Genomic DNA, 24,409 nt, shown 5'->3' with positions numbered 1-24,409 from the left:
TTAGAGAGATTAACCAGAAATTTGGGAGAATGCTTTGGGTTAAACCCAAGTTAAGTAAGTCTGTGATTTTTCTCTCTTGTAGTAATTGGTATGGTTACTAAAAATGAGTGTAGGAGCTAGGAAAATGTCCTGAATGTTCCCCATCAGCCAAATGAGAAAGTCAGCTTCTAAGAGCTGATTGTGACACAGATAGCCCTGAAGATTTTGTTTTCGGTAGACTCACATCAATGAGACTGCCAATGAACTTTAGATTTTAAAAAAAAGTGGTGAAAAGCAAGAATCAACAACGTAGGAAATTGCTCTAATTCCTTTTTGAGAAAAGAGAGCTGGTGTTAAATTCCACTTATGGGCCCTCCCAAGTGAAATGACAGCTCCGTGGAGATTTTATTCATGACACCAAAGTGCTCTACAATAGAGCTCAGTGGGTGGTCTTGGCTGAAACAGAGGCCAAGATTTGAAAAAAATGGGTAAAAAACCAAAAAGCACACATTACAACCAGGCAGGCCTGTAGGAAGAAAAAAAACTGAACAGCATCTGCACTTAGCCTCATGGGTCCCAAGGAAAGGCATTTAAGAAATCAGCCATCCAGAGACCCTCTAATGCAATTCACACAAAAGTTTATTCCACTCACCCACCGCCATGTATCAAGAACCTAAGTGCAGACACAGAATGAAAATGATCTGCTTCAGAGTGAGGGGGATCTGTTAAGGAAAAATGTGCACAGTCTCAAGCGTGATGCTCTGACAGTGGGGACCTCCTGACATGACATACATAGGTTGTGGATGAAGAACGTGAAACTTCATTGAATTCATAGCAATCAGCAACATCACAACCCCCACCCCAAACCCCCATGCCCACCCCCGCCATATGCGTGATATAAGAAAACACACTCATGCACACACTCTCGTTCTCTATCTCCAAGGCTGTAATCAACGCCACTCGACACTCTAGACAGCATTCATAGGCAATTTTCTTTCTCCTTAGAATTAGAAGAACTGTCTAAAGAACTACATGAGGTAAAGAGAAGGAGGGAGAAATATTTGTGATAACTCAAAGGAATAAGATAAGGAGCCCTGCTTGAGGGGAAGGATGGCTATCTTTCCACCTGTGCCCTTAACGTTAACTGGCGACAACATCTGGTTTAGGACACACACTGAGTCTCAGATTTCCTTGTGTTTCAACATGTGGAACCCCTGAGGTCTCTTCTGGCCTCTTGGAAGTGAGGATGAAGTAAGAGGAGGAAGTAGGAACTACTTTTACCCCTTTGATAATTTTCCCTATTTCTTGGAGCCAATGATTTAGCAGCCATCCATGTAGCTTTCCATGGATACACAGAACAACTGTGACAAAATGAGATGACAATGATCCAGTATCCTAAAGGGAGTGCAAGGAGTTGCCAGAAATGTGTTCTCAGAAAAGATACACTAGGGAACTGTGACAACCAAAATAACAGACAACACACAACGTCACCTCTCAGTGGTCAGAAAGCTGTACTAATGCTGGCTGAAAAGTAGCAAAATCATGAAAACTCAGCAGGCAGAATGGAAGCACAGTGGATTTTTATAATTCAGTGAAACAGATGCAAACAAGCTCTTGACAGTGTAGGCTCAATGGATAGTTTGAATATTATGACATTAAGATGTGACTAAAGGGAAGACAACTTAAAAACTCTACGGTGTCCCTTTTGACTTGAGATAATATACTCCTGGCAAGAAAGGCCTCTCGGGATGTGCAGGTAAATTGGACATACCTGATATGTGGAGACAGGGGAAGCAGCAATGAATGGCGTGATGGATGTCTGTGGAATCATGCGGTTGGTTGCAATACTGTACGGTGAAGAATAAAATCTGCGAACAGAAAAAAAAAAGAAGATTCATAGATTTGTGAAGCTAACGCACGCCTGGCTGCTAACCAAAAGCTACCACGCGTGTCTGAAGAAGATTGACTTCCACCCTCGTGTCACCCATTCACTGTTAACAGGAGTGGACAAGAGACTGATGGTCTTTGATTCCACTAAGAAATAAACTGTTCTAAACAGAATGACAACTTGGAGTCCTCTTATAAAATTGGCCATGCAGAAATCTCTTAGGCCAGGTGAGTGTAATAGTATGTTTAACCAACAGGGGAGAAAAGCTGTGGGTCTTGTTTTTGTTTGCTTGCTTTTAGGGCAACACTATTATAAAGCTCCTTGAAAGAAAGGTGAATTGGTAGCACCAAGCGTTACGAAAGTGGCTGGTGTTACACAGACATAATTGCATTTATTTCTTCATTCAAGAAAGAGGATCAGTTTCTAGAGAGTTCCAGATAATTTATGCTAGGCATGAGTCCATGCCTTTAGGCAAAAACTAACATAAGTACTTTCTCCATGAAAAGAAAAGGACAATTTGTGGACAATTTGGGTCAAGGTGAGGATAGGAATCTTTTCTGAATTTAGTCAGGTACTGATGGAGGCTCTGGACCTATGTGATATTCTCCTGTAGACTCTAAAAAGCACTGAGTTTACAGTCCTCCAGGGTCCTGCAGTGAACAGGTACAGAAAAACACTGGGGAAGACCATGCGTGGGTGTGTGCTCCGTTGCTCAGTTGTGTCCAGCTCTTTACAAAGCTACGGACTGTAGCCCAGTCCATGGACAGCCTCCTCTGTTGATGTAATTTCCCAGGCAAGAATACTGGAGTGGGTTGCCATTTCCTCCTCCGGGGGATCGTCCCCATCCAGGGACTGAACCCATGTCTCCTGCATTGGCAGGCAGGTTCTTTACCATTGTGCCACCTGGGAAGCCCCTGGGACAGAGCAGAGCTCCACAGATCAGAGGAGGGATGATTCTTCTGGATATCTACTAAAGGATAGATTGAACAGAGATCTAGGACTTCCATGGTGGCTCAGACTGTAGTCTGCCTGCAATGCAGGAGACTGAGTTCGATCCTTGGGTCAGGAAGATCTCCTGGAGAAGGGAATGGTTACCCACTGCAGTTCTCTTGCCTTGAGAGCTTCACGGAGAAAGGAGCCTGGTGGGCTGCAGTCCGTGAGGTCACAAACAGTTGGACACCACTGAGCGACTAATATTTTCACTACTTTCAAAGGGTTTTGAAAACACTGACCCTCCATCTCCACTCAGACTGTACCCTGGAGCCCACAAGTTACCTAATGCTCAGATTTCTCAGAAGAATTTTAAATCATGTTTCCTTCTTCATATCTCACTGGTAAGGGGAAGTCTAGACTGACTAACCACTGAACATGCACACAAAACCAGGTTGCCAGTGATGGACTATTTCCCCATTATGAAGATAGACTAGAAAAATGCCTATTAGGGATCATGGAATCATTGTTTCATTTTGCCATACTCTTCAGTTCAGTTCTGTTATTCATCTGTGTCTGACTCTTTGCAACCCCGTGGACTGCAGCACGCCAGGTCTCCCTGTCCATCACCAACTCCTGGAGTTTACCCAAACTCATGTCCAGTGAGTCAGTGATGCCATCTAACCATCTCATCCTCTATCATCCCCTGCTCCTCCTGCCCTCAATCTTTCCTAGCATCAGGGTCTTTTCAAAGGAGTCAGTTCTTCCCATAAGATGGACAAAGTGTTGGAGTTTCAGCTTCAACATCAGTCCTTCCAATGAAAACCCAGGACTGATCTTTAGGATGGACTGGTTGGATCTCTTTGCAGTGCAAGGGACTCTCAAGAATCTTCTCCAACACCACAATTCAAAAGCATCAATTCTTCGGCACTCAGCTTTCTTTACAGTTCAACTCTCACATCCATACATGACTACTGGAAAAAACCATAGCCTTGACTAGACAGACCTTTGTTGGCAAAGTAATGTCTCTGCTTTTAAATATGCTGTCTAGGTTGGTCATAACTTTCCCTCCAAGGAGTAAGCATCTTTTAATTTCATGACTTCACTCACCATCTGCAGTGATTTTGGAGCCCCCCAAAATAAAGTCAGCCACTGTTTCCACTGTTTCCCCATCTATTTCCCATGAAGTGATGGAACTGGATGCCATGATCTTAGTTTTCTGAATGTTGAGCTTTAAGCCAACTTTTTCACTCTCCTCCTTCACTTTCATCAAGAGGTTCTTTAGTTCTTCTTCACTTTCTGCCGTAAGGGTGATGTCATCTGCATATCTGAGGTTGTTGATATTTCTCCTGGCAATCTCGATTCCAGCTTGTGCTTCTTCCAGCCCAGCGTTTCTCATGATGTACTCTGCATTTAAGTTAAATAAGAAGGGTGACAATATACAGCCTTGACGGACTCCTTTTCCTATTTGGAACCGATCTGTTGTTCCATGTCCAGTTCTAAATGTTGCTTCCTGACCTGCATACAGATTTCTCAAGAGGCAGGTCAGGTGGTCTGGTATTCCCATCTCTTACAGTTTGTTGTGATCCACACAGTGAAAAGCTTTAGCATAGTCAATAAAGCAGAAATAGATGTTTTTCTGGAACTCTCTTGCTTTTTCGATGATCCAGCAGATGTTGGCAATTTGATCTCTGGTTCCTCTGCCTTTTCTAAATCCAGCTTGGACATCTGGAAGTTCACAGTTCACGTATTGCTGAAGCGGGGCTTGGAGAATTTTGAGCATTACTTTACTAGTGTGTGAGATGAGTGCAATTGTGTGGTGGTTTGAGCATTCTTTGGCATTGCTTTTCTTCAGGACTGGAATGAAAACTGACATTTTCCAGTCCTGTGGCCACTGCTGAATTTTCCAAATTTGCTGGCATAATGAGTACAGCACTTTCACAGCATCATCTTTCATGATTTGAAATAGCTCAACTGGAATTCCATCACCTCCACTAGCTTTGTCCGTAGTGATGCTTCCTAAGGTCCACTTGACTTCACATTCCAGGATGTCTGGATCTAGGTGAGTGATCACATCATCATGATTATCTGGGTCATGAAGATCTTTTTTATTTAGTTCTTCTGTGTATTCTTGCCACCTCTTCTTAATATCTTCTGGCTTCTGTTAGGTCCATACCATTTCTGTCCTTTACTGAGCCCATCTTTTCATGAAATGTTCCCTTGGCATCTCAAAATGAATTCAATTACTACTTTTAGTTTCTTTTCTTTTTTAAAATAGTTTATGACTGAGGTTGGAATTTTGGAGACAGAAGCTTCTTCATCTCTCCGAGGTCACTGATATTTTGAATAGAGAATCTCATGAGTCACCTTTCTAAAGAAGCATTCCACGACAATCCCACTGAGTACAGGGGGGCTAGATTTCAATGTTCCCAGGGATCCAAGAGTAAATTCTTTAAGCTTAGATTCTATACAAGTATCCAAGCCAGCGTTATAGAACTAGAGTCTTAAATTGATCTAGGTTTCAACAAGGATTATAAGGTTGGGGTCTTTTGGTTAAAAAATGTAGTTGAAAAAGTTACGCCATTACCCATTGCATTCTCCTTACTGTCCATACCTACATCTACCACATCTCTAAATCTGCAGCTGTGTAGTTTAGGAAAAATGAATATTGACTATGTAATGTACCTATTAGAGCGATCAGTTTTTTAAAAAAAGGCAATCAGAGCTTTCAAGGATTTAGAGAAGGTGGAATTCTCTTTCATTGTTGGTACAAATATAGAATGGTACTGCCCTTTTAGAAAACAGCTTGGCAGTTTCATATAAAGCTAAAATACATAGTATATAACTGAAAAATCCCACTGATACATAGCAGCTAAAGATAAATGAAAACTTGAGTTCACACTAAAACCTTGATGCAATTATTTACAGCAGCTTTGATACCTGCCCAAAACTGGAAACAAGCCAAATATCCTTCAACTGAGCTGCTAAACAACGTATGGTCCATCTATACACTGGTAGGCTACTAAACAATGAAGAGGAAAGAAACACTGGTATATTTAACACCCTGAATCTTAAATGAATTATGCTAAATGAGAGATCTTAGACTCAAAAGATTTTATATTTTATATCTATTGCATAACAGTATGGAAAATGAAAAACTATACAGACCAGAAAGAAATAAAGGATGCCAAAGGCTGGGGTTAAGGGAGGAGGCTGACCACGGACACACAGGGGGAGCTCTGGGAAGTGATGTAACTGTCCTGTTTCTTCACTTCTTGGCGGCTCCACTACTGTGTACTTTTCAGACCGCGTAAAATTGTACCCTATTAAAAGTGTATATATAAATTACTTTTAACAAATCCGACTTTCAAAAAGATAATTACTATGGAAGAAAACATCTATTCTTCCACTTAAAAAGAACTGTATTGAAGGATTTACTGTGTGTACCAAAACTGGGTAAGACATTCATTTGAGTTTCTCTCTTTAACCACTTAACTTGAATCTCCTTTGTACATTAACCAGCCTAAAGCCAGCCAATGGCTTTCCACTGCAGTGAGAACAAAATCTGAATTCCTGGTATTGACTATTGCTGGCACAGTAAGGCTACTGTCCATCTATCTCTCTTCCTTGAACCAACTAGGATCCAACCAACGACAACGACCTTCCGTCATGGGAGCCTATTATTCTCAATCTCATCTTGGGCCTCTGACCTTATCATTCTCTCTACCTGGAATGCTTATTTCCCCAAATCTCCCCATAACAACCTGTTTTTCATTATTGGTTTCACTCAACTTTCCCTTCTTCTGAGAGGTCTATAGCTAAAGTAGCAACCACCATCTCTGACCCAATTGTTCTCTATTCCTTTCCTTGATTTTTTTCCCCCCATTGGCATTATCACTGTTTGAACTAGCCTTTAAAAAATGTCTTTATATATATGCTATAGGCTGAATGTGTGTGTCCCTTTAAAATTCATATGTTGAAGTCCTAACTCCCAGAGTGGCTGTATGTGGAGATGGGGCCTCTAAAGAAGAAAGTAACATTAAGTGAGCTCATAAGGGTGGGGCCCTAATCTTACAGGGTTAGTGTCCTTATAAGAAGAGACACTCCAGAGACTTCCCTTTCTCTCCATATGCATACACAGGGGAAAGGCCATGTGAGGACATAGTGAGAAAACAGCCTTGTAAAGCCAGGAAAACAGTCCTCACCCCAGACTTAATCACCCATATCTTGATCATGAACTTCTAGCCTCCAGAACTGAGAGGAAATATATTTCAGTTGTTTAAACCCACGTGATCAATGGCATTTTTTTTTTTTTAAAACAGCAGTTGAGCTGACTAATGGAATGCATTTATTGGTTGTTTCTCCCTCTAGAATGTTGGCTTCAAGACAGTTGAGGACACCTGCACTTTACTGCCTAGGACAGAGCCTGGGGCATAATAAATACAGGCGTACCTCATTTTATTGTGCTTTGCTTTAGCGTACTTCAAAGACACTGTGATTTTTACGAAGTGAAGGTTTGTGGTAACTGTGCATTGTGAGACAACGATAGTGTTTTGAGCAATAAGATATTTTTAATTGAGGTATATACATTGTTTTTGTAGACATAATGTTTTGTAAACTAACAGTCTACAGCCTAGTCTAAACACAACTTTTATATGCACTTTTAAAATTGTGTGACTCATTTTATTGAGATATTTGCTTTGTTGCAGTGGTCTGGACCTGAACTCACAGTATCTCCAAGGTATAGCTATGCTTAATACCGGAAGGCTGACTGAATGAAAAAATGAGTGCAAAACAGCTTAGGGAGATAAGTAGTGATCACAGTAGAGGATGGCCAATGTCAAATGTGTGGAGACACAGAAGACGCCATCTGTTCAGATAAGAAGCTGGGAAGTGAGAACTGAGAAAGCTGGCTTACATCACAAATCACCTATCTATATATCTCAATGAAAGCTTAAACTAATGCCCATTTTCTAGGCATGTAGAGGAACTGATAATTAGAGAAAACAGAACTTTTCTACAAAAAAATCATGGTTTACATCTAGGGACAAAAAAAAACCCCACAAAAAACCCCTTCAGGTTTTATCTTAGATCTGACTTATGAAGCAGTGAACAGAAAGATTTATGTGGGGCTCATAATGACCTAACAGGCACTCATGACCACTCCACTAACAGCCCTTTTCTCCATGTAGGTTTAACTTCTCTTAGAACCCTAGTCTCAGCCTTGCATACCAACAGCATAAATCATGCTTCACATTTTAGAGTAGCTGGTTTATTTTGCAAAATGTACCAAGTGGCATATTAAAAATGAAAGCAATAAGGACTGGATGGACAGACAGCATTTACAGGGAACTTAACGGGAAAAAAGAGAGCAGAAACAGAAAAACAGCCAAGTAAATGGATACTAACAAAGAGAACCCTTAGGGGAAATTTTCATGCGTTTTTGTTCTCTTTCCTCTAATCCTATCGATCCAACAAGAATGATATTTCATACTCCCCAGCAAGTTCCAATACTCTCTGCCACTCAAATCAGAGAGTTATTTAGAACAGAAAATGGACTGGAAAGATCAGACTCAGCACACTATCTTGATCCCCTAATTCCGGTATTCTGAAATAAGCTCTCCCCAAGTTCAAACATAAACCAGATGAATTTATAGGAAAGCTTTGCTTAAACCATGACAAGAGAGGCTGTTATTGCATCTGAGGCTTAGAGTCTCCATGTGTAAAGGAAATGCACCGAGCTGGCCTCCAAAGAGAAAGCTGCAGAATGAGTTTCCCAGTCCCATCATTCGTTCTCAATCCCTGCCATGTATCCTTCATGGTTTAAAAACACTCTCACACAGCCACCACATTTTAAAGGGAGAAGTAAGAAAGGACATCCAAATAAAAACCTCAAGCAGAGGTGTCCTATTTTGCAGGAACAGGAAAGGTGAAATTGACAGCACTTTAATTTTTTGGCTGTAATAAGAAAGCTAAGGTCATTTGAAACATGTGACTGTATTTTTATATCTGGTTAGAAACCTGCATGCAGGTCAGGAAGCAACATTTAGAACTGGACATGGAACAACAGACTGGTTCCAAATAGGAAAAGGAGTCCGTCAAGGCTGTATATTGTCACCCTGCTTATTTAACTTAAATGCAGAGTACATCATGAGAAACGCTGGGCTGGAAGAAGCACAAGCTGGAATCAAGGTTGCCGGGAGAAATATCAACAACCTCAGATATGCAGATGACACCATCCTCATGGCAGAAAGTGAAGAGGAACTAAAAAGCCTCTTGATGAAAGTGAAGGAGGATAGTGAAAAAGTTGGCTTAAAGCTCAACATTCAGAAAACTAAGATCATGGCATCTGGTCTCATCACTTCATGAGAAATAGATGGGGAAACAGTGGAAACAGTGTCAGACTTTATTTTGGGGGGCTCCAAAATCACTGCAGATGGTGACTGAAGCCATGAAATTAAAAGACACTTACTCCTTGGAAGGAAAGTTATGACCAACCTAGATAGCATATTTAAAAGCAGAAACATTACTTTGCCAACAAAGGTCTGTCTAGTCAAGGCTATGGTTTTTCCAGTGGTCATGTATGGATGTGAGAGTTGGACTGTGAAGAAAGCTGAGCACTGAAAAACTGATGCTTTTGAACTGTGATGTTGGAGAAGACTCTTGAGAGTCCCTTGGACTGCAAGGAGATCCAACCAGTCCATCCTAAAGGAGATCAGTCCTGGGTGTTCATTGGAAGGACTGATGCTGAGGCTGAAATTCCAGTACTTTGGCCACCTCATGGGAAGAGCTGACTCATTGGCAAAGACCCTGATGCTGGGAGGGATTGGGGGCAGGAGGAGAAGGGGACGACAGAGGATGAGATGGCTGGATGACATCCCCGACTCAATGGACATGGGTTTGGGTAGACTCCGGGAGTTTGTGATGGACAGGGAGGCCTGGAGGGCTGTGGTTCATGGGGTCTCAAAGAGTTGGACACGACTGAGCGACTGAACTGAACTGAACTGAATATATGCATTATGGGCTTCCCATGTGACTCAGTCATAAATTATCTGCCTGCCGATGCAGGAGATACAGGAGATGTAGGTTCGATCCCTAGGTTGGGAATATCGCCTGGAGGAAAAAATGGCAACCCACTACAATATTCTTCCTTGGAAAAATCCCATGGAGAGAGAAGTCTGGAGGGCGACAGTCCACGGGGTCTCAAAGAGTCAGACATGGCTGAGCACACACATGATGCATAGATGCATCATGCCTTGCAAATGCTATTACAGAAAACTAGGAATGAATTTTTAACTAACCATTTTTTTCTAGAAAGTGTTTACTAAGATATTTATTTGACAAAATGCACGCAGTAAATTCATAGGTGTGATGAGTATTTCTTTTCTACACTGTCCTAAACAAAAACAGGCGTTTTCCTCCCAGGACCTAGAGATATCTTGGGTTGTCCCAACTGGTCAGGGGGCTGCTACTGGCATCGAGGTCGTAGAGGTCTGGGATATTTCCTTCTCCAGGGGATCTTCCCAACCTAGGGATTGAACCCGGGTCTCCTGAATTTTAGGCAGACACTTTACCATCTGAGCTACTAGGGAAGCCCAAACACAGGACAGTTCCCACCAAAAAAATGATATGATGCAAAATGACACTCATGTCAAGGTTGAGAAACTTTCCTTGGGAATGTTGACTAGTTACTCTGGAGAGGTTTCACGTGAAAAAATTCCAAATGTCAAAGAGACTGTGAGGTTTAATTAAGCATGATCTATCTGTAGAACTCTGAGCTGGCCTCTGAAAAAAGTCATATTTTTAAGGAACGCAAAGGGTTATTTGGTTTTCTGGCTTTTAAAGCAAGAGGGCTCCAGAAGTCCAGAGAATGGAAGTCTAGGTCACTAACAGGACATTATTTTACCTGCAGAAGAGAAATCTCCAGGGAATTTGGCAGTCAGTAGTAATACGGTAAAATCTTATTTCACTGACAATAAAAACAACACGGATGTATCAATAACCCCAGGGTAGGATTTTTTTTCTAACTCTAAAAAATCACACACAATCCTATATGCACACTGAAATAAACAGTGCTGCCTTGACATTCATGTCCACGGGCAATTGTGTTGGAGTCAGAACCGTGAATCCTCGGGGCAACCCTGTAGCACAAGATTAACAAGTTATGGTCATCTTTATTGTAATACCACGTATCTTTCACATCTCATTCCTTTCCTAGTGTAATAAGATCTGGTTTCTGTATCACTTAATATCAGATGTCATATAAAACAGCTGGCAAACCAAAGCCGTAGAAAACATTTTTCCCCCACATCTCTGCCAAGAATACATTTTATTCAAATCAAACAATCCAAAAGGCATTTACCCAGCAGACCTTAGTGAAAAGGGCACAGGAAAAGATGAGATTTTGACTGGGGAAGGAGTTATTTCCCACCTCTTATGCTCATATTTGAAAGTGATGGGATTTCATATTGGACTGTTAAAAAAGCAATAGGCCGGTAGTAATAACACATTATAGAGTTATGCCAGATAGCTCTGAAAGAAGAAGGAGCATTTTTATTCTCCTAAGTTGACCTACAGTAAAAAAGTACCAAGTGGTTTCCTTTTCCATTGCAACCCAGAAACTTCTTCACTGTAACCTTCAAAGCCTTAGATACAAGTGACATTGAACGGATTTTTTTAAAGTGATCATTTGGGTAGATGCAAGCAGATGACACAACTGGCATTTTCTGCCACCTACACTCAAACTGCTCAGTGACACCACGGTCCACATTTACATTTACAAATGTTTGTTCTTCATCAGAGAAAAATCAAGCTAAATTTGGGAGTACTTATTTCAGTTTTATGTTGCTGTATTTACATTGAGGTTATGGAATTTAGAACATTTAACAGTTTACACAACTGAGCTACCAGATACCCCAGACACATGTCTGAATTTGATACTCAGAAACCCACATGACTGAGTGCAGTTATGGGATGCTCCAGGATTACAAAATATGTTCTTTTATTAAAAAAAAAAATTGAAGTCTACTTGATTTACAGTGTTGCATTGATTTCTAATGTATAGCATAGTGACTCAGTTATATACACACACACACACACACACACGCATTGTTTTCAAGACTCTTTTCCACTATGGCTTATCACAGAATATAGCTTCCTGTACTATATAGTAGAACTTGTTGTTTTTCCCTTCTATATATAACACTTTGCATCTGCCAACCCCAAGCCCCCAGTCTGTCCCTCCCCCACTTCCCCTCCCACTTGGCAGCCACAAAGCATTTCCATATGACCCAGCAATCCCACTCCTGGACACATATCTGGAAACAACTAGCACTCAAAAAGATAAAACATGTTCTTTAGATGTGACACACCAAAGAGGACAAGTTCATGTCACTGCTCCATCAAGAGGCCTTCCAGATCTCTTCCTAGAATGTTTCAGCTTTTACTCTGTGGCCCTAGGACATTTATTTTAACATTTTTTGTGAAAAGAATAGAAAAATATAAACAGTGAAAAATAAGTCTCCCTATCACCCTGCTTCTCAGTACTCTGCTGGCCCTCCCCAACTATCGCCACCATGTCTTATGTCTTCCTTCAGAAGTATTTATACATCTGAAAGGTAAGACATACATAAAACTCCAAGCACTCTGCTTCTTTCACAATACTACTGGCATTATATCTAGAATTTGTGTGCATGCCCATTGTTCCTGACAGGATGGGGACTTTTTTTCAAATCTGCCTCACCAACATGATTTTAAACAGTGCAACAGATACATAAGATAGATATAGATAGATAAACGGTGCAACAGATACAAAAGAAAAGAAGTTTGTTCAACTGAGTCATCCTTTGTTTGTTTTAACAATATTAACTGGATTGGAGTTGGTTGCAACTGTATCTTTGGATATGTTTTTTCTACATCAAATGGGATCAGTTTCTTCTCTACAGCAACAAATATTTAGGCCTCTGATAGCTTACTACTCTCGTTCTAAGTTAGGTTTGCCTACTGGATCGAATGGGCTTCCACGGTGGGACTAGTGGTAAAGGAACTGCCTGCCAAAGCAGGAGACATAAGAGATGCAGGTTCGATCCCATGGGTCAGGAAGATCTTATAGAGGAGGGCATGGCAACCCACTTCTGCATTCTTGCCTAGAGAATCCCACAGAGAGAGGAACCTGGTGGGCTACAAACAGTCCATGGGGTCACAAAGAGCTGGACACGACTGAAGTGACTTAGCACGCACGCAGGGACTGGACTGAATACATGGGTATAATTATGGAATAAATACTTTACTCTGGACATTCATATTCGATTCCTTCATATGCTGAATTTTCTAAATCAGTTTCCACATCTTTAAGAGGTACATGCTGACAATAAGTCAAGAAACAAGATATTGAGGAATCATATGTGGTTATTTTGACATCTTAACATCCATAGAAATGATTATTTATCTGTTGCTATATAAGGCAATTAAAATCCAAAAAACCAAAACATTTAAAAAACTCGTGTATATGAAGAAATACCAAGTGAATAAGGTTAGTTAGCTACAATTTTGCTGTTCCTTCCATTTCATGATATAAAATTTCTACCTTGTTGGTACCAACACAATGCATAATCTAATGCTTCCAAAATTCCACTGTTAACCCAGGACATGAACAAGTCATGTGCAATTTGGCTCCTTTGGATGAACCTGGAGATTGCATTTAAAGATAATCAGATTAGGGTGTTACATGGGAACAGAGTGGCTTGATACCAGGAAAGGGAATGGGTTACCTAATGCCACTTTGCTGGAGTCAAGCAGATGTCATCAGTAACATTTTCTATGTCTGACTGGGCATTCACAGTACTAAGTTAAACAGCCTGTAAAGAAAAATAAGACATGGGACCTGCCTTCAGATTTAATAGTCCATCACAGAAATAAATATGATGTCAATAGCTATGTGATAAAAAGACTGTCACTGTATCACGTGTTAACTCGTTTCACCTGTGTCCAACTCATCGTGACCCTGTGGACTGTAGCCTGCCAGGCTCCTCTGTCCATGCGATCCTCCTGGCAAGAATATTGGAGTGGATTGCCATGCCCTCCTCCAGGAGATCTTTGCAACCTAGGGTTCTAATCCATGTCTCATTATTTCCCCTGCATTGGCAGGCAGGTTCTTTACCACTAGTGATGCTTGGGAAGCCCTTACTGTATCATAGTCACATGAAATGCAGTGTAACAATAGTGTCAATATTGACAATGATCACATTATGCCACAGGGGGTCCTTTAATCCTTTAAAATGTCTTATGAAAAGTTATTCTAACTGTCATCTCCACTTCACAGAGGGGGAAACTAAAGCACAGACAACTTGTCTACATGTGGAAAATGACAGAATTTGCATGTACGTCTGGGCAGGCTGGTTCTGGAGTCTGTACTTCTAACCACTGCTTACACTGTTTCTCTTATGACTAACTGTGTAATTAGCTCTGCCTGGTATGATTTAATGGTGTTCTCTAAATGAGAGAAATAGAAGAAAGAAGGAAAGGGTGAAATATCACCATTCTCTGCAGGCAGAGAGAACTCCATGAGCAACAAGACACATGGGTTAACATAACATGAGATGCTCTGAGAATCAAAAAAGGTCCAATTCAGTTGCAGGAACCAAATCATGAAATTCTTCTGGTGCCACTCTGGAAAGTTTGAGTTTTTTCTGCATTTAATAAAGTCCACATAATACTTTAATCCAGGCAGGTAGATGATTACTTATTACTTCTCGCTTTAAAAAAATATTCAGAAAGCCATGTGAAAATGGTTTGGTGTTCAGTTATATCAGAGGCAGATAAAAGCTTAGTACAGTTAGGGAATGGTGATTGAATGAACTTGACCAGTGGCAGGGAGACAGCTGGTTTGAAGATGTAGTTCAAAGAGAGATAGAAGAAGTCTTAATGACCAATTTTATCACTAGCAATGTTGTAGGAGAGAAGGCCCAGAGAACTGGAATTATGACATAAATGGCTTTAGAGTGAACTTCGTAAAAACGGTAGGGAGTAACTTGATGCTTTTCATTTCTTCAGTTTTATTATGAAAGACAGATGAAGACAAAGCCCTCAGTTGGGGTCAGGACATCCAGGAGTGCAATGAGACACACAGGTGATGACTCCCTGCATCTAGTTATAAACTTGAAGTATGAACTTGGGAGTCTTCAGTTCCCAAAAGAAGGAGGAGTGGATGAGAAACAGTGTGAGAAAGGGCTAAATCCTGAGAAAGATGAGTAAAAGTGGGCAAAAGAAGAGGAATCCACAGACACCAGGTAAGCAATGCAAGGGGAGGCAAGGAGGATCAGCAAAGGATATGCATCTGTTTGCGTAAGTCGCTCAGTCATGTCTGACTCTTTGCAACCCTATGCCCGTACCTCTGTTCTTGCGAGTCTCCAGGCAAGAACACTGGAGTGGGTTGCCACGCCCTCTTCCAGGGGATCTTCCTGACCCAGGGATCGAACCTGTGTCTCCTGCGGCTCCCATGATGCAGGTAGTTTCTTCACCGCTGAGCCACTGGGGAAGCCCAGTTAGAGACAACACAGGAAGACAATATGTACAGAATACTAAAACTGTTTACCAGCAAAGAAAAAGCTAAAATAGTGTGGTCACTACAAATTATGGGCAGAAAAAGATTGTCTTGGTTTTTTGACTGCACCACACGGCATGTGGGATCTTTGTTCCCTGACCAGGATTGAACCTGTACCCCCTGCATTGGAAGCATGGAGTCTTATCCACTGAACCACCAGGGAAGTTCATAAAAGGACTGTTTTGCTTCTACCCTCTTTGTAGGTGGGAAAGACTTGACTTTTACAGGCTGAAAGAAATATTCAGTGGACAAGGCAACCCTGAAGACAGGGCCTGCTGGATGATGCAAAGTTCTTTATCAGATGAGAGTGCATACAATCAAGACGATGGTATCCTGAGCATCTTAACTGCAATTTGCTTCCTGAGGGAAATTGTTCATTGTTGTTAAAGTCTATGTGGGCAGTAGGACAGGATGAACCACTTTTGCAACTGTTGAAATAGTTCAAAGAATACAATGTTCTACTGTTAATATAAAGTGCACAGAGACAGACATCACAGGGAGGATGATGGAAGGTGGACGTATATACCTGCGGTTGACCTCTGTACAGTGTAGATGGAGACCTGGGAGGGAGACACAGTCCCTGGGGACCAGGCAGTCCTCATGGCCCCTAACAGGGCATCACCAAAGTTCAGACTGCGGCTGCTCAGATTACAGGTTGAGACCCCAATTTTTTTCTCTTCAGGTTGGTCATGAGTCACAATGAAAGTCTGGACACTTAGGTCTTTGGGGAAAGATTCAGATTTTAAATTGTGCATTGGAAAGATGACTGACTAAAGCAAAGTACTCTCTCGTTCCAGCCCAGGTCTAGGACACTGGGGCATCTCTAATAATTGACCTAGAACCTTGGGCAAGAAGATCTTTATAATAAGCAGATGTGTGGATATATAGTACAGACAGGTAGATGGATTCATATATTTATACACACATATACACATATGCAAACACAAACACTTGATGAATTTAGTTAATGAACATGTGTATTAATTCAATTATTTCTATTTTCCAGTGTGCATATGCATTTCTAATTGTAATTACAAGTATTTTTACATATATTAGACTCCAAGAACATGTACTATTAAATTACAAATATAAATTACATGGTACATAGTATGTGTTCAATAAATGCCATTCCCTTAAAATATACACTTGTCTTCTGTCACTCTCTGAGCATATAATGCCATATTCTGTGTCTTTTGAATTAACTATGTTATCTTCTCAGCTATAGAGTATGACTCTAGAGGGCTTTATTCTCTGTATCTTTACTTCTTGTCTTTACTTTCTGACCACCATGTTTAGAGTGCCTTGTTGGAAATACGAGAAGGCTTACTGGATAAATGGAGAGCTATCATTACTTTTTGCCCCTAGAGAAGTTTTAATCAACATGAGACAAAGGAATAGATCTCTATCCTAGACTATCATTTACTGTGTTGACTCTTTCATGGAAGGTCGACCATGAGTTTCTCGAGCCCTTGTTTTACACAGATGCATTGTTTTTTTTAAAGCCTGCAGTGCATAGTACTGTGCTTGGAAGACTTAATGGATGTTCGCTGAGTGAATGAATAAATGACCCATTAAGCTGACCAAGTATAAAATGAAGTTACAGTCCTTCTATCCTCTAAGTTGGTCTTAAATGAGACCTTCATTCTGACTAATTCTTTAGAGACTGGAAGACAGAAAATTGAAAGCCTTGGAGAAATCTAAGATAAAAGACTGTGAAAATAAGAATAATAATTATTCTTCAGTTTGTTGGTTCATTGCAGGATGGCCAAGGTAAAGGAAAGGAATTGGAAAGTAAGAAGAAAGTTTCAACCAAAGAATATTCAGAATGACAGACTTTTAGAGATGCTGGATTATGTAGCTTAAGTTTGATTTTTTTCAGAGGAAAAGTTTAGGCTATATTAATTGTCCTAAGTAAGAGTCTGCAAACTTCCAGATGCTTATTAAAATGGAGTATGAAAGTACAATCACCGTGTTACTAACTTGATTCCGTGTGTTACCCTTCCTCTGAGAGCCAGAGGCAAGCATAGAAGCTTTATTAATGTTGAAATGAGCCTGGGCACAGGCCACAATTATTGAAACCTAGCAGGATCGATGCTCTAACCCTAGAGAAACACAGACACTTCTCCCAGACCAGTCTGTACTCCTCCCTTCACACCGCTCTTTCTCAGGTGAAAGAGGGGGAGAGAGATGGAATATGGACAGAAGCTTTGTAAGCATGGGTGACGCCACTGAAATCAGAGTCACTCACAGGAGGAAAAGAAATGCACTGCTGAGAAAGGTCTGATTTACATTTTTGTTTAGAACAAAAAGAAAGATTTGAACATTTTTCTCCAGTACTGATTTCAGAGTTCAGAGATACCTTAGCAATTAAAACATAGAAAAAGTGATCTACTTACCCATTCTGTATGGCAGCTGTGGGGTCATAGGTCAGGGCCATGCCAGCCTGTATAATGGGGGGAAGAAGGGAGAAAATGGGTCTTAATGTTTTTATGGTAATGTCGAAAGCATTCAGTACACACACAGACTTTTTATCTTTACATTCTACGATTTAAGTTTACTTATTCCTATATACTTCTCCCCCCTTACTGCCAAAACTAACATTTTTACTACCTGAACACCAGAATCCACCATTGAGTAAGGGAATTTATATTATATATCCAGACAAACCAAAGAACAATGCATTTTGGATGGTCTTCATTTCTACTTCATATGCCATGCACTGTCTAATCTGGTAGCCTTTTAATTTCTCATTCTTTTCAAGAACACCCATTGTATATCTCTCAGCATGGAAAAAAGAAAAGGTAATAATGGATCCTGGGGTAAGAGTTAAAAATAAATGCTACTTAAAATGCATTTGACCTTTTAGAAGAAAGTGTTAAGAAATATTTATTTTAAAATAGACTGCACGCCTCAGGGTCCGCAGGCAATGAATCACAGGGAGCTGTCCAGCACCTTGCTGGTACCTGTCCCACTCAGACTGTGGAAAGGGAAGGTATTTGCATGTGATGGAAACTCTCGGCCTTGTGGCTAACAAGGAGGTAGTTTTGTTTTGTTTCCAAGGTAACACCGCCACTGAAAAACCACATTTCTGTAACTGACAGTCATTACAGAAAGGAATATAAATTTGATGATAGCTGACTGACATCTACATTTCCCCTTCATGCACACCATCACATCTCATCAAGACAAGTGAAGTAAAAGTCGCTCAGTCATGTCTGACTCTTTGCGACCCCAAGGACTATACAGTCCATGGAATTCTCCAGGCCAGAATACTGGAGGGGGTAGCCTTTTCCTTCTCCACAAGGACTCTATGAATAGGCAGAAGAAATATTTTCTCCATTTGATGGATGCAGACATGGAAGCCTGGAGGGGTCAAGTGACTTGTTCAAGGTCACAGGGTTGGAGGCAGAATCAGATTGCAACCCAAATCTTCTGCTGGGTGTGCCTGTCCATAGTCCCACTGTGACACAGAATGGGATTTTGCATGAACCCCATGGATCATCTCTCTGTGGCCATGTGGATGCACCACTCTTTGTCTTCAGGGACTGTCAGCCTAGTTATCGCTTGTGGGCAGAGACAGATAGGATGAAATGGAAGGCTGACTAGGCTATCTAGGCTGGACATTTTTTTTTCCCTTTTTTGAAACTTAAAAGTAAGTTAATCCAACATCGAGCACCTGGGTTGATGAAAGTGAAAGTGACAATCGCTCAGTCGTGTCTGACTCTTTGCGACCCCATGGACTATACAGTCCTACAGACTGTGGACTATACAGTCCTACAGACTCTAGACTATACCTACAGAATTCTCTAGGACACAGTACTGGAGTGGGTAGCTGTTCCCTTCTCCAGCGGATCTTCCCAGCCCAGGAATTAAACCAGGGTCTCCTGCATTGCAGGCAGATTCTTTACCAGCTGAGCTAACAGGGAAACTGGCTTGATAATGCACTGCTATTATGTAAGATGTAACCATTGGGTGAGATGAGTGTTGGGTAAACAAGACCTCCTGTTCATTTCTTTCACAATTTCCTGTGAATATGCAATTGTTTCAAAATAATAAGTAAGAAAAAAATAAACTAGCTTTGAAGACTTTTGTAGAGGGCTAGGAAAACCATAAACACTTAAAAGAAAAAAGAGCTTTTGTGTTTGAGTTTCTTTTCCAGTGCGGTTGAAGGTGGTTTTCCTAATTCAACTCATTGAATTCCTAAGAATTAATATACCCAAAATGAAAATTCTCAGACTTTCTAAGATGGAGCCTGAAGTCCAGGATGGCCTGCTACATTGAGCTTAGATGCATTGTCTTCCCTGGAAAATACTTTAAAACTTATTGTTAAGATTGGTATGTGGAACAAAAATGTAGGACCATCTATAAATGGAATTGACATTGAGGAAGCATACATAATTGAAATGAAGTTTGCAAACAAAGCTGAGACAGAGATGTACTGGGAACACAGGATTACTGATAACTCTGGCTAAAGAAATATAATCTGATAGTGCGACAAGCTGAGACCCAGGAAATGAGACGAGAATAAAAGAGCAGATATGAAGACAGATTTCTCCCACCTTGGGGGAAGCAAAGATACTGATGTCAAAGCATACAGATTCTAAATCTAAATTCTCCCCTGGATGGGCTTCCACCATGTGACGGGTGGGAGGCTGGCCCGAGGCTGAAGACCCCCCAGAAGCGACCTGTCCAGGCTAGACTCTATGGTTCTGGGTCCTCAAGATGATCCGTCTGAGATGAGATTTCCTGCTTAGAAACCCTAAGCGTCTCTCCTGTAACTTACCCAAGATGTCAAACAAAAGACAGAATGAAAAACAAAACAAAACAAAAAAACAGGCTGTGTACTCAGCAAAGATAGTGTTAGTTAATAGGAGATTTAGATGATCATTGTATTTTCAGACCAAATTGTTTAAATCCCAGGAAACTTGTAGGTAGCCAAGTTTACTCCTTTTCCTTGAACTGCAATGCTCAAAGACCAATGCTCCCCAGCCTTTCTTGACTTGTAAATTGTCATCAATATTCTCTTTCTATGCCATGTATATTTGTTTTGGCAATGTTAAGTAAGGATTTTTTTTTTTCTTTCACATTTGACTTGAATTCCTCATGGATTATAGTTAACCATCAGGTCTAGTAAAGAACATGGTAATTATCACAAAATTCTATTCCTTTGTTGGATAGTATTTGATAATCAGAAAGTTTACATTGGCCTTTTCCTGCATCTTAAATGCCCATTCATCTTTTAGAAGATGGAAAGAATTAAATAGAAAGCCATATGATTTAGTGGAAAGGACACATGTTTTGGACCTGGGTTCAAGTCTTAGCTCTGTTGCTTTCTGGCACTGGGACCTTGGGCAAGTTATTTCATTTATTTGAGCCTCAGTTTCCTTGTTACATGGTATGGCAACACCTATGTCATACAATTGTTGTAAAATGTGAGACATTACATTTGTGAAGTGCCTTGCACAGTGCCTAGACACAAGACACACATGGAAATATTATTATAACACAAGGCAACACATGGTAAGCATCCTGCGAGAGTATGGATAAAGTGGTGAGTGGGCAGGCCGGGGTGCTCCGGGAAGGCACCTGCAGGAGGTAGAGTTCAGTGGAACCTTGAAGATGCTTAGGATTTCCATAGATGGAGATGAGAGGTGGAGGCCAGCTCAGGCAGAAGGGTTATCATGGAAAAAGTCTTACGAATAAAAAGGGCAAGGCGGATAGTCCACTTGGAGTAGAACATTGGTGAGAACAGTCAAAAGTAAGATTTGGAAGGGAAGTAGGAAGGTCTTGATTGCTTGGCTCCTATTGGTAGAAAAATGATACAAAGAGGGCCTGGGAGACGTCCCTGATGGTCCAGTGGTGAAGAAGCCTTGCAATGCAGGGCACGCAGGCTCAGTCTAAGACCCCACGTGCTGTGGAGCAACTAGGCCCTCAAGCCCCCACTACTGAGCCTGCTTGATACAGGGAAGATTTCACACACCACAGACACCTAATACCTGAGGTCGTTGAATAAATAAATAAATGTTGTTTAAAATGAGAGACTGGACAACAAGAAATAGCATGAGCACCCAGAAAACAGAGGAAAGCTCCCGAGCGATGGGTGACGAGGGTAGACACTGGGGGACAGGGAGGTAGAGAGAAACTAAGGCACGGATGAACCCAAGTTTCATCTACTTCATAGTTTTGTCTGGCGTCAGTCCTGCCTCTGAGGGTCTTTGGCAAGAGGACACCACCGGAGCTCAGCGTTTGGAACACTGGGTTACAAGGCAAGACATGGGTTAAGCAAAGGGGCGTTGGAGCATAACCCGCTGGCTGAACACCACAGCACAGTAACCAACCTGGGCCGCACCTGGTTTTCATTTCATGTGTAACAGATTGTTGAATCACAATTCTAACATGGTCTTAATGCGGATTTTGCATTCCATTTCCTTTCTTCCTTTGCACAAGGTAAAAAAGAAAATCGATTTGCTGCTCTGTCTAGCCACCTTTATACTGAACTAGGACCATGAAATTGTCATTATGTAATTACCAAATTTTATGGCATGTTTACAAACTCCAGAGTCACAAAAAAGGTAAAATAACTTGGAACAAAGCGAAAATGTCACACCACATAAGTAGAAAAGTGATGTTTAATTCTCTCGTTCTCTTTTGAAAAGGATTTTTAATAAATTCACAGATATTTTCCATATGTTAAGTTCACATTATTTGTAGATTAAAGCATTTATGATTTACTTCGAAAAGAAAGGGAGTTTTTTTTGGGGGGGGGGTGTCATTTTTCCAGTAGCACTTGAGTTTTCTCTTAGTATTTCAGTCATAATTGGGTTATTTCTAGTCTTTCCAGACAGAGTCTGTAAGAACTAAATAGAAATTTTAAAATGTAGTTCACAGGAGTCAATTAGATGTCAATGAAAAAAAATGTTGCCAGCTATATCAGTAAACAAAGATCTTGCAACCATCAAGTCATCACATTTCAGCTGTCCTGTTGAGTCCTGTGGGAACTCAGGATGAAACGGGATGCCCATCATCAAGTCATCAGTCACTGCAGTCACCCACACATGTACACCTTGAGGAGTCTCAGGATGAGAAAGCACAGGATACTGGCCATAGACAGCTGAGGTGCATGTCAAAGGGGTGATTTCAACGAGCCCTGAATTTTTCATCTTCCCATATAGAGGAAGGGGGCTTCCACAGCGGCTCAGCAGTAAAGAATCTGCCTTCATTGTAGGAGATGCAGCAGACACTGGTTCGATTCCTGGGTCAGAGAGATCCCCTGCAGGAGGGTATGGCAACCCGCTTCAGTATTCTTGCTAGGAAAAGTCCATGGACAGAAGAGCCTGGCGGGCTTCAGTCTACGGGGTCACAAGGAGTTGGACACGTCTGAAGCAAGGCATGGAATGCCACATACAGAGGGAAGCACTAAATTCCTTACATTGAGCCACCTTGTTTTTCTTAATTAAAATTAATCTTTTGATGTTCTGACTACCTGATCTTTGTTGCAAAAATCTCTGTATATCCTGGCTCCTTCCCTACCTCTTTGGAAGTGGTCTCTGAGAATGATCTGAGATTCTGTGTCCCAGGCTTAAGTCCTCAGTTTTGTCTAATGAATAACACATAATTTTCAACTTTTAGGTTCTGCATCTTGTTTGGTCAACATAGGATACCAAAATTATTTCCAGTAATCATAGTGGATACTTTGAGACATGTCAGTTTGACTTAGGAGCAAGATATTTGATATTCATAACTTTAAATGTAGAGGTAATAATTATGGAAGTACTGCTTAAAATGTACTCACTAGGGAAGTACTAGGGAAGTAACTGGATTAGTTACAAATGAATAATTATAAAAATCCCCCCTCTTCTAAGATTAGATTTAAGGCAACTTTTAATAAATAGGTAGTAAATGTCATATATTTTAGTTACTATTGTGTACTGAATTAGCACAAGATTAAGTTCAGGAAGTCTATGAAGAAAAGGATAACTTGGTTTTCTGGGTATCATTTTTAAAGAGTTTAATTCTTGCAACTAATTTAAACCCTATTTGCAACTGTTAGCTGGTTATCATAAGAATTCAGTAAATGAAACAAAATGACTTAAAAATTATATTTGTTGCTTAGACGCTAAGTCGTGTTCAACTCTTGCAACCCCATAGACTGTAGTCCACCAGGCTCCTCTGTCCATTGACTTTCCCAGGCAAGAATACTGGAGTGGGTTGCCACGCCCTCCTCCAGGGGATCTTCCCAACCCAGGGATGGAACCCAGGTCTCCTACATTGGTAGGCAGTTTCTTTACAGCAGAGGGTTCCCTGGTGGTTCAGTGATAAAGAATCCTTCTGCTGAGGCAGAGGCGTGGGTTCAGTCTCTGGGTTGGAAAGATCTTCTGGAGAATCCCATGGCCAGAGGAGCCTGGTGGGCTACAGTCTATGGGGTTGCAAAGATGATATGTGAAAATGACTTAAAGTATAATGCATTATAAATGTTTAGGTATGGCTTCTGTAGTGAAACCTTTGTACTATCAGTTCAGTTCAGTCGCTCAGTCGTGTCTGACTCTTTGTGACCCCAAGGACTACAGTAAGCTAGGCCTCCCTGTCCATCACCAACTCCCAGAGTTTACTCAAACTCATGTCCACTGAGTCAGTGATGCCATTCAACCATCTCATCCTCTGTCGTCCCCTTCTCCTCCCACCTTCAATCTTTTTCAGCATCAGGGTCTTTTCAAATGAGTCAGCTCTTTGCATCAGGTGGTCAAAGGATTGGAGTTTCAGCTTCAGCATCAGTCCTACCAATGAACACCCAGGACTGATCTCCTTTAGGATGGACTGGTTGGATCTCCTTGCTGTCCAGGGACTCTCAAGAGTCTTCTCCAGCACCACAGTTCAAAAGCATCAATTCTTCGGTGCTCAGCTTTCTTCATCATTCAACTCTCACATCCATACATGACTACTGGAAAAACCATAGCTTTGACTAGATGGACCTTTGTTGGCAAAGTAATATCTCTGTAATATAACTTTGTTAT

The 24,409-nt window shown here is 41.0% G+C and overlaps 1 protein-coding gene across 6 annotated transcripts in view; it reads right to left on the bottom strand.

Annotated features, from left to right (window-relative positions):
- Positions 1–24,409, bottom strand: part of RBMS3 (RNA binding motif single stranded interacting protein 3) — a 773,699-nt gene that overhangs the window by 120,036 nt on the left and 629,254 nt on the right. For all 6 annotated transcript variants that reach the window (XM_065932912.1, XM_065932913.1, XM_065932916.1 and 3 more), the window contains exons 8-9: positions 17,795–17,841; positions 1,751–1,847 (exon numbers count right to left, since the gene is read on the bottom strand). In XM_065932912.1, the coding sequence (XP_065788984.1) occupies positions 1,751–1,847; positions 17,795–17,841 (144 nt within the window). The remainder of the gene's footprint in view (positions 1–1,750; positions 1,848–17,794; positions 17,842–24,409) is intronic.

Source organism: Muntiacus reevesi, chromosome 4 (assembly GCF_963930625.1).
Source record: "Muntiacus reevesi chromosome 4, mMunRee1.1, whole genome shotgun sequence".
Taxonomy (NCBI): domain Eukaryota; kingdom Metazoa; phylum Chordata; class Mammalia; order Artiodactyla; family Cervidae; genus Muntiacus; species Muntiacus reevesi.
Note: the sequence above shows the minus strand (reverse complement) of the source record. Positions and strands in the feature narration are given on the sequence as shown.